An 11,957-nucleotide genomic window follows, 5' to 3' on the forward strand; every position below is an offset into this window, starting at 1 on the left:
CCATTAATGCTCATTACTAACTTTACTTCTTCCCCGGAGTATTTGTGCTTCCTCTCCTCACAGGATGACCGCAGTTTTATCTGGACACTGGTTCTTCAACCAGCGATGGCCCTGCTGACACCTACTACGATCTTCATTGTTAACATTATTAATCCTATTACCGATACCATTAATGCACAGTACTGATTTTGTCTCTTCCCCGGAGTCCTTGTGCTTCCTCTCCTCACAGGTTTCCATGGAGCATGGTTTGATCTGGACCCTGGTCCTTCCTCCTACCATGGCCCTGCTGACTCCAACTGCTAATATCACTTTTATTATTACTCACATTACTATTTCATACTACCGATACCATGAATGCACATTATTGACCTGCTTCTTCATCAGAGTCTCTGTGCTTTCTCGCCTCACAGGTTCCTGTGTATCCGGGTTTACCTGGACCAGGTGTTGCCTCCTGTCGTGGTTCTGTCATACATTGAATGTGCTGTAATTACATTGAATGTGTTGTAATTCACTATCCTGTTCTACACATGACATCATTGCACTGCTGTCCATCCGGGGAGAGGGATCCCTCCTCTATTGCTCTCCCACAGGTTTCTTCCTCTTTCCACCCCGTTAAAGGGGTTTTTTGGGGAGTTTTTCCTGTTCTGATGTGAGCGTTCCGGGACAAGAGGATGTCAAATGTGTACATATTGTAAAGCCCTCTGAGGCTAATTTGTAATTTGTGATTTTGGGCAATACAAAAATAAATTGAATTGAATTGAATTGAATAGTGTATCTCTGCAACTACGAGGTCTATTTGAATAATCTTGGTATCTTAATAAAGATAACACTTGTGAGATCTCTACAGAGGTTTATGTTTCCTGGGTCAGACTAAATGAAGTTGGAAAACATAAACGACAGATGGAATTTCCGCCGAACATAACTGTTCACGTTTAGAGTAAATATCTCTTCAGCAAACATTATCACAGCATCTGATCATTACTTGTGCACCAACTGGTGCTAATAAAGTAAAGCAGGGCAAATTAGAGAGGTTTCAAATTCAGTGTTAAATCCATGTAAATCGGTTGTTTTGGGCTTTGTGTTGAAATCTGTCACACATTCAAAGAAACCATACCCACATGCAGTACCACGATGTATCCAGTAGAGGGAGACATGTTCTTTCATACAAGGCTGAAGAAAGTTTTGTTCTATGATGGAGGAATAGACTACAAATGCTTCTCAGTGCCATGCACATGACTACAGGTGGCTGGAGTCGACTCAAAATGATCCAGAGACAGTGGAGTAGCCATTAGCAGTGTTGCTATGCTCTCAAACACAACATTTTAATCATAAAACATCAAAAGGTAGGACATAACCTGTGGCTGTGTCTGCATAAAGGGAAGTTTGCATGACATTCATTTTTTCAGCTTCGGCTGCTGGTTTAGTGAGTTGGTCATAGAGTGAGAAGACTTCTACTGATGGAAACTTTAGAGTCTCAGCTTGATTACGTTTGAGCGGGTAACACGAGCATGAAGTAGCAAAGTAGCCATTTTACCCTCACGCACATGGAGTTACATCTTTGACAGCTGCCACAGGAAGTGATGCATTTAATATTGGTGATCTTCCCAATGATGCTGGTGTTTATTAGACCTGATGAAGTGTTGTATGCCATTGAGAAATTGGCAGTAAACCAAGCATGTGGCCTTTGTTGCCTTGTGCGTGTAGACAGTTCCGTGTTTTTCCACTGTCTCTTTATGTCTCTGTACTTTTCTATTTTGCTTTGCAGACACTTTGATATACATTTGACTAGAAGCATATGGTTTACATATGTTTTGCCATTACACAGTTCCGCAAGTGTTTTTTTTTTTTTTAAACCATCCTTATCTCTTTGCTGCTATGTTCTGGGCCTCATCAGCTCTGGCACCAATTCTAACAAACCTGCATCAGAAGTCTGGACCTGATATTTTAGAGTTGCAAGAAAAAAAATGATGAGATAGTTCAATTACACCATTTATTATCAGAAAGTATTGCTCAGAAATACAAAAACAAATGACTTGGGTTAGCCTTCTTAATATTTGAGCTAAGCAGAAGTAAAGTTATTTAGAAGTCATCTTGTATAAACAGTTTCTCCTTCACAAATTGTATATTAAAAAATGAAAATGAATTCATGATTTAAAGGCCAGTTACACAATAAGAAAGAAAAACCGAAGAGATACAATAGATGCAAAATCAGAGATACAATAGACACTGAATGACATTACAATTCAGCTTGATACTTCTCAAGGGCTCGGATACATGCATTATCTCTCCCCAGAATCAGTTCATTGTCAGCCATTTCTGCATCCATCAACTCATTCTGATAATCGATAGATGTCTTGAATTTCTCCAGAGTTTCCTTCAGTGGCAGAAAGTCATCAGGTGATAGATCTGAGACTTTCTCAAAAAAGCTCATTTGTTGACTCACGTACTCTGAAAGGGCGGCCCTTTTTGCCTAATGGGGAAAATATAAATCAAGTCAACATGGCACCATCTCAGATTGCTATGTTGTTACATTATGTTGTGTCCTGCAGTGCATGAAGTAACACGTAAACTTACTGACTGACTCACCTTCAAATTGTCCAAGACTTGTTGAATTTTCTGATTGTCTTCTTTGATCATTTTCTGCAAACACAGCGTGAGAATCAACATGCAGTTACATTTGTGGACATAACAGCCGAAGCATGACAGCAGCTCTGACATATCTGCGCATACGACTGCAGATGGGAAATTAAGAACATTTCAACAGGAAGTTTGCTTGTGGTGAACCACAATAACGACTTGCAAATAAATGCGGAATTGTTTTCTGCAGCAATGGGAGGTTAAGCAGCAATTAATTTACCAGTTTCTCGTCGTCTATCCGTGAGCTTGCGAGGCAAACCAGACACAGCAGAGAGAAGAGGATGTACAGGCCACCAGCCACTCCTCTGCTGCTTGACAAGGCTGCTGCTGCCATCGCTGTTCTAAAGTAAATTATAGAGCAGAAAGGCTCAAGGAAGAGTTCTTCTTCTTCTTTTTTGAGGTTTATTTCCGGTTGGCAAACAATGAATTGGTGCATTACCGCCACCAACTGGTATGGAGTGTGGATCAGGGCGTCTAATAGGACACTTATATACAGAATTTAATTCAAAAGGAAAAGAAACAAAACAACGAGCTCATATTTTCTTGATAATATTAATTAATCTTAGATATTGAAATAATACTTGATAACATTCACTTTTTGAGTTATTTTGCAGAATACCCACTATATCCAGCCGTACCTTCATCTTGCCGAGATCTTCAATCAGTTGCCCTCTTTCCTGCTCATATTCCTGACATTGTATGATTACATGCTCTATTGTTTCCTCTTGCTCACAACAGTCACATTTTCCTGTTTCATGTTTACCTATTTTTTTAAGCATACCGGTTAGGCCTGTATGTCCAAATCTAAGCCTTGATATCACCGTTTCCTCTCTCCTGTTCCTTCCTGCACATCTCATTTCTCTTTCATCACTTTCCTCTGAACTCTGTAAAACCACCCAAGGAAGAGTTGAAAACAAGTCTACATGATAAACCATTTTCCAGTGAGTCGTAGTTTCTGATCTTACCTGTGATGTTAATGGATGATGAGCTGCAGTACAGGTGATGAATTCAAAAACATGATGAGGTGACACACCCCGACATGCTTTATATCAGTGATTGTCAACTGGTGGGTCGCGGACCCGTTTTCAGTGGGTCGCAGCGCTTTGCCTAAAAAAGAAAATATCCTGTGCTTTTATTTTGAAGGGGATTTTTTATGCAGGGGAGTGCCGTCTATTCACACTCCATATCAGCATTTGGCGTTAATGCGTTGTAATGCTGATATACACCCGCTATTACCCTCTAGTGGTTAAATCGTGTAATGTTTATGATTCATTAAATGATGTAACACTGCTGCCCTCTAGTGGTTAAATCATGTAATGTTTATGATTCATTAAATTATGTAACACTGTTGCCCTCTAGTGGTTAAATCGTGTAATGTTTATGATTCATTAAATTATGTAACACTGCTGCCCTCTAGTGGTTAAATCATGTAATGTTCATGATTCATTAAATGATGTAACACTGCTGCCCTCTAGAGGCTGAAGAAGCTTTTAAAAACTGGGTTTTATCAGGAAAAGCAAGACATGGTCCAGAGTGTGAACACAAGATGCTAGATTGAAATATGCTGTGCGCTTTATTAAAATAAATGAACAGACCATGAGGGCAAACTCCATGGCCAAAAAGCTTCAGCAGAATAATGTCTATGATTTCTGGAAAGAAGTTAAGGTTGCCAATAACATTAAGATGCCCTGGCCATCCAACATTGATGGGGCTACTGGTTCAGAAAGTATTGCAGATCTGTGGCGTGAACATTATAGGGATATTTTCAGCAGTGTCAAGAGTGATGCATTTAATATTGGTGATGTTCCTACTGATGCTGGTGTGTTGATTGGGGTGGAACTCTTTGTAGTCGCCTGTAGCCTTGTGTCTATATGGGCAGTGGGAAAGTACGTGTTTCTCCGAGAGACTGTGAAAGCGAGTTTTGTACTAATTTGGGGAAATGTCTCTTTTATGATGGAAACTTTTAATTGTTTTAGTTCCCTTAAGTGTCTGACCATCATTCAAAATCTTCCTCTTTCCACGTCATGCTAAGAGAGGTACTAGTACTGTACTGAGGACATTAAACAGTACATCAAAAAGAGGGGGGGGGGGGCTCTTGGAATGGAGGTTGGATCTGCCTTTATTGTGGGTCCAGCTCCACTCCTGTAGGTCAGCCAATACTGAAACTGCAGCTTTCCAATCAGTGATAATAACAGTAGTAATTAATATCACTAAATAAAAAATACTGTGAACTCTTGAGGTGCCAGTAGAGGTGATGCAGTATGTATGCATACACACAGTACATGGGTGGAAGTAAGGAATTATATTGACTCTCTTTACAGGAAGAAAGTGGCCCCTTCACTTTAATCAGCAGCAGGCAAGCAAGCCACGAGAGTTGTAGCATTTAGGATTCACTGAGGAGCGAGGAGGCTTTATAGGAGCTATAAGCGAGGAAACGAATGCTACTGTTCCTTTTGTATTCCTATGGTGTACTTATCTATGATGATCAAATACTTAATTAAATACTTACGTAATTAAAAGTAAACACAAGTTCTCTAAACACTGTCCTGCTCATCTGACAGATTATAAAAAATGTCAGGATCACAAAACATGGACAGCTGATGCAGTTGTGACACACGTCATATTTAATTGATGTCTGTGAGGCAAGGAAAGGAATCGAGGATGTACAAACTGGGAAATGACAAAGGCCACTGGTGTCACCTTGCCCACAGCCCAACTCTTAACTCACCGATTCATTCAGATTAACAATTGAGAATTACTTTGATGATTGGACTCAGCGAGGCCAGAATAAAGACAAGATACGACAGAACAGTTCTGCAACTTTTGTTTAACCATCCTTATCTCTTCGCTGCTATGTTCTGGGCCTCATCAGCTCTGGCACCAATTCTACATAAAACAAACCTGCATCAGAAGTCTGGACCTGATATTTCAGAGTTGCAAGAAAAATTATGCAATAGTTCAATTACACCATTTATTATCAGAAATTATTGCTCAGGAATACAAAAACAAATGACTTGGGTTCGCCTTCTTAATATTTGAGCTAAGCAGAAGTACAATTATTTAGAAGTCATCTTGTATAAACACTGTTTCTACTTCACAAATTGTACATTCAAAGAGGAAAAATTAATTCATGATTTAAAGGCCAGTGCAAAGAAACACTGAGAAAGAAAAAGCAAAGAGATACAACAGATGCAAAATCAGAGATACAATAGAGACACTGATTGACATGGACATTACAATTCAGCTTGATGCTCTTCAAGGCATCGGAGACCTGCCTTAGCTCTTCCCAGATTCATTTCAGTGTAAGCTACTTTTGCATCCAAAATGTCATTCTGCTCATCTATGTAAGTCTTGATTTTCTCCAGATTTTCCTTCAGTGGCAGAAAGTCATCAGGTGATAGATCTGAGACTTTCTCAGCAAATGCAATCAGTGCTTCATTAAAGCGCATATGTTCACGCGTGGCCTCTGAAATGGTGACCCTTTGTGCCTAATGGAGACAATTAAAATCAATTCGTGACCATCTCAGATTGCTATGTTGTTACATTATGTTGTGTCCTGCAGTGCATGAAGTAACACGTAAACTTACTGACTGACTCACCTTCCAATTGTCCAAGACTTGTTGAATTTTCTGATTGTCTTCTTTGATCATTTTCTGCAAACACAGCGTGAGAATCAACATGCAGTTACATTTGTGGACATAACAGCCGAAGCATGACAGCAGCTCTGACATATCTGCGCATACGACTGCAGATGGGAAAATTAAGAACATTTCAACAGGAAGTTTGCTTGTGGTGAACCACAATAACGACTTGCAAAATAAATGCGGAATTGTTTTCTGCAGCAATGGGAGGTTAAGCAGCAATTCATTTACCAGTTTCTCGTCGTCTATCCGTGAGCTTGCGAGGCAAACCAGACACAGCAGAGAGAAGAGGATGTACAGGCCACCAGCCACTCCTCTGCTGCTTGACAAGGCTGCTGCTGCCATCGCTGTTCCAAAGTAAATTATAGAGCACAAAGGCTCAAGGAAGAGTTGGAAACAAGTCTACATGATCAACCATTTTCCAGTGAGTCGTAGTTTCTGATCTTACCTGTGATGTTAATGGATGATGAGCTGCAGTACAGGTGATGAATTCAAAAATATGATGAGGTGACACACCCCGACATGCTTTATATTAGTGATTCTCAACTGGTGGTTCGCGGACCCGTTTTCAGTGGGTCGCAGCGCTTTGCCTGAAAAAAACATCCTGTGCTTTTATTTTGAAGGGGATTTTTTATGCAGGGGAGTGCCGTCTATTCACACTCCATATCAGCATTTGGCGTTAATGCGTTGTAATGCTAATATACACCCACTATTTCCCAGCAGAGAAGAACACCAGCAAAGTTTGTTTTCACATGAAGGGAAATGTTCCTTGATTTGGGTCACTGCTTGTCGTTAAGAGGTGATGGTGGGTCCCACACACAGACCAGTTGAGAACCACTGCTTTCCTCCGGGTGTCACCTCGCCCACTGCGAGTTAAGTTTCACTTTTACAGAAATCAGTTTAGCTTTCTCAGAAATAGTGACAGCAAATGCCAGCATCCGTTGGTGCAGATACAGGAAACACATATAGCAAATACAAAAAATAGTCAATACAAACATTATTATGTGCAATGACATTGGAAATCACAAATATGAAACAGAAACTGGAAAAAGGTTCCGGGGAGTCAGAAAGAAATTGTGTGTGTGTGTGTGTTGTTTTGAATTTTTCCTGCAGGAACACGTTGTTTGGCCCAGTGGTGCCGAGATAATGTGTTGGAGCCAATATTAGGATTCAAACCCAATTAAACAAACAAAGAAACACCCTAATAAAGCAAACATTTATTGGATTCAAGTGGCCTCAGATTTGAAATGTGTGATTTCATGCCTCTATATTTTGTGCTCCAGTATGGACGTGTGTGTGTGTGTGCGTGTGTGAGCCAGGGCATCTTAATGTTATTGGCAACCTTAACTCCTTTCCAGAATCATAGACATTCTTCTGCTGAAGCTTTTTGGCCATGGAGTTTGCCCTCATGGCCTGTTCATTTCTTTGAATAAAGCGCACAGCATATATCTGGCATGTGCGTGTGTCTTGTGTTCACACTCTGGACCATGTCTTGCTTTTCCTGATAAAACCCAGTTTTTAAGGCAAGGCAAGGCAAGGCAAGGCAAAGCAAGGCAAGGCAAGTTTATTTGTATAGCACATTTCAACAACAAGGTAATTCAAAGTGCTTCACATAAAACCATTAAAAGCATCAAAACATAAGGCAAAAGAAAAGGAGATTTAAAAACAATTAAGAACATTCATTAAAACATTAAAAAACAGTACAAGAAATAAAATGCAGTAGTAAAATGCAGAAATGCAGGAAATTGATTAATATATGAATTGAATGTGGTTCAATTAAAGGCAGCAGCAAACAGAAAAGTCTTCAATCTTGATTTAAATGAGCTGAGGGTCTCAGCAGACCTGCAGCTTTCTGGGACTTTGTTCCAGATATGTGGAGCAGAAAAACTGAACGCTGCTTCTCCATGTTTAGTTCTGACTCTGGGAACAGAAAGTAGACCGGTCCCAGACGACCTGAGGGGTCGGGATGGTTCATAAGGTAGCAGCAGATCAGAGATGTATTTTGGCGCTAAACCATTCAGTGCTTTGTAAACCAACAGCAGGATTTTAAAGTCAATTCTTTGTTGGACAGGAAGCCAGTGCAAAGACCTCAGAACTGGAGTGATGTGGTCCACCCTCCTGGTCTTAGTGAGGACTCGAGCTGCAGCGTTCTGAATCAGCTGCAGCTTTCTGACGGACTTTTTACAGAGACCTGTAAACACACCGTTACAGTAGTCCAGTCTGCTGAAGATAAATGCGTGGACAAGTTTTTCCAAATCCTGTTGAGACATAAGTCCTCTAATCCTTGATATATTCTTCAGGTGATAGTAGGCTGATTTTGTAATTGTCTTGATATGGCTGTTCAGGTTGAGGTCTGAATCCATAACTACACCTAGATTTCTGGCTTGGTTTGTGGGTTTTAACATCAGTGACTGAAGCTGAGCGGTGATTTTCAATTGTTCGTCCTTGGTACCGAAAACAATTACTTCTGTTTTATCTTTGTTTAATTGAAGAAAATTCTGGCACATCCAGTTGTTGATTTGTTCAATGCAGTTACCCAGCCCTTGTATGGGATTATAGTCCCCTGGTGACATAGTTATGTAGATTTGTGTATCGTCTGCATAATTATGATAACACACTTTGTTGTTTTTCATAATCTGAGCTAGTGGAAGCATGTAGATGTTGAACAGAAGAGGCCCCAGTATTGAACCTTGGGGAACACCACATGTCATTTTAGTCAGCTCCGATGTGTAATGAGCTACAGACACAAAGTATTCTCGGCCCTTCAAGTAGGATTCAAACCAGTTAAGTGCTGTGCCAGAGAGTCCCACCCAGATTTTTAGTCTTTCTAGGAGTATGGCATGGTCGACCGTGTCGAATGCAGCACTGAGATCTAGTAAGACTAAGACTGAACTTCTGCCATTGTCTATGTTTAAGTGGATGTCGTTGAAAACCTTAACAAGAGCAGTTTCAGTGCTGTGGTGCTGTCGAAAGCCTGACTGGAAAACATCAAAGCAGTTATTTACGGTCAAGAAGTCGGTCAGCTGTTGGAAAACCGCTTTTTCAATTATTTTACTCAAAAATGGGAGGTTTGATATTGGCCTATAATTTTTCATCGTTGCGGAGTCTAAACTAACCTTCTTTAGGAGCGGTTTAATAACTGCAGTTTTTAGGGCTTGTGGGAAGACGCCTGACAGAAGGGATGTGTTTACAATTTGTAAAAGATCAGTGGTCATGCAGTTTGAAATATTTTTGAAAAAGTGTGTTGGTAGAATATCCAAGCAGCAGGAGGATGACTTCAGATGTTGTATAATGTCTTCTAGGCTTCTACGGTCGATTGAATGAAATTGTGTCATGATATTTGAATGGATGTTATCCAGGTGGATTGGAGTTCAGCAGCTACCGACACTGGAGGGTTTGTTAGCCTGTCGACGGTAGCAAATAAGGCGCGTGTGTTGTTCTTGTTTTTGGTTATGATGTCAGAGAAGAATGACTGCCTTGCATTTCTAAGTTCCAAATTATATTTGCGAAGTCTCTCTTTATAGATGTCACAGTGAACCTGGAGATTAGTTTTTCGCCACCTGCGCTCAGCTTTCCGACACTCTCGTTTCTCCATTTTGACCAGCGTAGCATTTCTCCAAGGAGATCTTTGCTTACCCGAGACAACCTTCACTTTAGTGGGTGCAATGGCATCAATAATATTTTTAACTTTAAAATTGAAGCCATCTACAAGCTCATTGACTAAGAGGTAAGAGAGGGCTGGTGTGGAGGAGAACTTCTGAATAAATAGTTCACTGGTGTTTTCAGAGATGTAACGCTTTGTCACAACCTTGGTTTGGACATTTGTGTGCAAGGAGATTGCACTCTCAAAGAAAACACAGAAATGATCAGAGAGTGCAACATCAGTCACAGCAACCTTGGAAATGTTTCCACCTTTGGTGATGATTAGGTCCAGAGTGTGCCCCTGTTGTGGGTGGGTCCTGTCACATGCTGAGTCAGATCATAGTTATCAAGGACACCACATAGTTCTATAGACTCTCTGTCCTGGGGATTATCAACATGGATATTAAAATCACCAACAATAACAACACAGTCAAAATCAATACAGATTACAGACAGCAGTTCAGTAAACTCATCAAAGAAGGTTGCACAGTATTTAGGCGGTCTGTAAATGTTTAGGAATAAAGCTTGAGTGGAATTCAGAGCCACATATTCAAAAGAACTAAAATGACCAAAGGACATCTGCTTGCATTGAAGAGAATCATTAAATAAAATAGCAACTCCACCTCCTTTCTTATGCGCTCTTGTTTCGCTCATGAAACTGAAGTTGGGAGGTGTTGATTCAATAAGAACAGCTGCACTGTTATCTTGATTTAACCAAGTTTCAGTTAAAAACAAAATGTCCAGTTTGTGCCGAACAATAAAATCATTGATTAAAAATGTTTTTCCTGACAGAGACCTGACATTTAATAAAGCTAAGTTTAATGTGGTTAAAGCTTTATTTGCCCAATTTATTTGGACAGGCTGACGAGGAATGTATGCTAAGTTTGATAAGTTTGCAGGTTTACTATTGTTTCTTCGCAGCCTCACCTTTCTTTTTCTATAAACTTGCAAGACAGTAATTGGAACGGCTAGCTGCATACAGGGCCCCGACTTTTCCTGGAGAGAGTCATTGGTATCATTAGCCTTGTAGCCTGGACCCAGAAGATATCAATTATTTCCGTTATCATGTAGGGGAGACAGAAGATTAAAAGCTTCTTCAGCCTCTATATGGAGTTCAGACACATATTCATTCCATCCTGGCCTAAGATGCTGTTTAGCTTTCTTTTTGCAGAATGATTCACTGACATTATTTAGACAATTCACAATTTGATCACACATTATGCAGAGATCACTATTGTGGTTTTGGTTTTTACAGTTAACGTTGCCACACAGAATTACATCAAGTGGTATTTCAATATTGCTGAAGGGCTTATCAGTTTGTGAATTGTAATGCAAGAAATCATCTTCTGTGAGCTTTGATCTACTTTAAAGTTTTGTTCATGGTTATCATCACTGTCAACTCAGGTAGACTCTCAACATGTAATCTCACAGAGACAGGTATGTGATCTGTTGGAGCCAGCATGGCCTACTTCCTGACTCCATGCTGACTGTTTTGTTAGTGCCAGTAATCAAAGATAAAACCGGTAAATATCCAGCATTGAAAATTACAGACCAATTGCTCTGGCTGTTGTACTTTCTAAAGTATTAGAAGAAATTCGCTTCGATAGGATTCAGAATACATGACAGCCACTGACAATACATTTGTTTTTTTTAAATAAACATAGTACAGACTTGGTCTTTGTTGGTGAAATGTTTCTCACATACAAAGAACAATTACTTATTGTAAAAAACTCCAAATATATAGTAGAGTAAAATGTTTTTGGTGCGTTTTCTAGAAACTACAGGTCTGATGAGGAAAGTGGGAACAGGTGTGTAGGTGGGAGGCGATGTCATGTGACCAGGACTGGCAGGTCTGGGGAGTGAGCAGGGGCTGGAGAGAAGGACAGAGAGCCAGGACGGGCAAAACCACCAACCCACTACGAAGTCTCTGACCCCCCTCGAACTTCTCAGACAGTTTAAGTCAGGGGTGCCGCCACGTCATTTTATGTGGCCCGCCAATCCGCCAGAATTTCTTTTCTTATAAAAAAAAAAAGTTAG

At 40.3% G+C, this 11,957-nt stretch overlaps 1 protein-coding gene and 1 long non-coding RNA gene across 2 annotated transcripts; both read right to left on the reverse strand.

Moving 5' to 3' along the window:
- Positions 1-1,976: 1,976 nt before the first annotated feature.
- On the reverse strand, positions 1,977-2,995 carry LOC306796962. The gene is made up of 3 exons (XR_013773084.1): positions 2,858-2,995; positions 2,587-2,640; positions 1,977-2,470 (listed from the first exon to the last, which is right to left on the reverse strand). It is a non-coding gene; the product is annotated as an uncharacterized lncRNA (long non-coding RNA).
- Positions 2,996-5,594: 2,599 nt separating this feature from the next.
- Positions 5,595-6,746, reverse strand: LOC306796632 (uncharacterized protein). The gene is made up of 4 exons (XM_079295673.1): positions 6,727-6,746; positions 6,510-6,625; positions 6,237-6,290; positions 5,595-6,125 (listed from the first exon to the last, which is right to left on the reverse strand). The coding sequence occupies exons 2-4, from the start codon at positions 6,621-6,623 to the stop codon at positions 5,871-5,873; spliced, it is 423 nt and encodes a 140-aa protein (XP_079151799.1). The 5' UTR covers positions 6,624-6,625; positions 6,727-6,746; the 3' UTR covers positions 5,595-5,870.
- Positions 6,747-11,957: the final 5,211 nt, after the last annotated feature.

The sequence above is a fragment of the Melanostigma gelatinosum genome (assembly GCF_949748355.1).
Source record: "Melanostigma gelatinosum genome assembly, chromosome: 23".
Classification (NCBI taxonomy): domain Eukaryota; kingdom Metazoa; phylum Chordata; class Actinopteri; order Perciformes; family Zoarcidae; genus Melanostigma; species Melanostigma gelatinosum.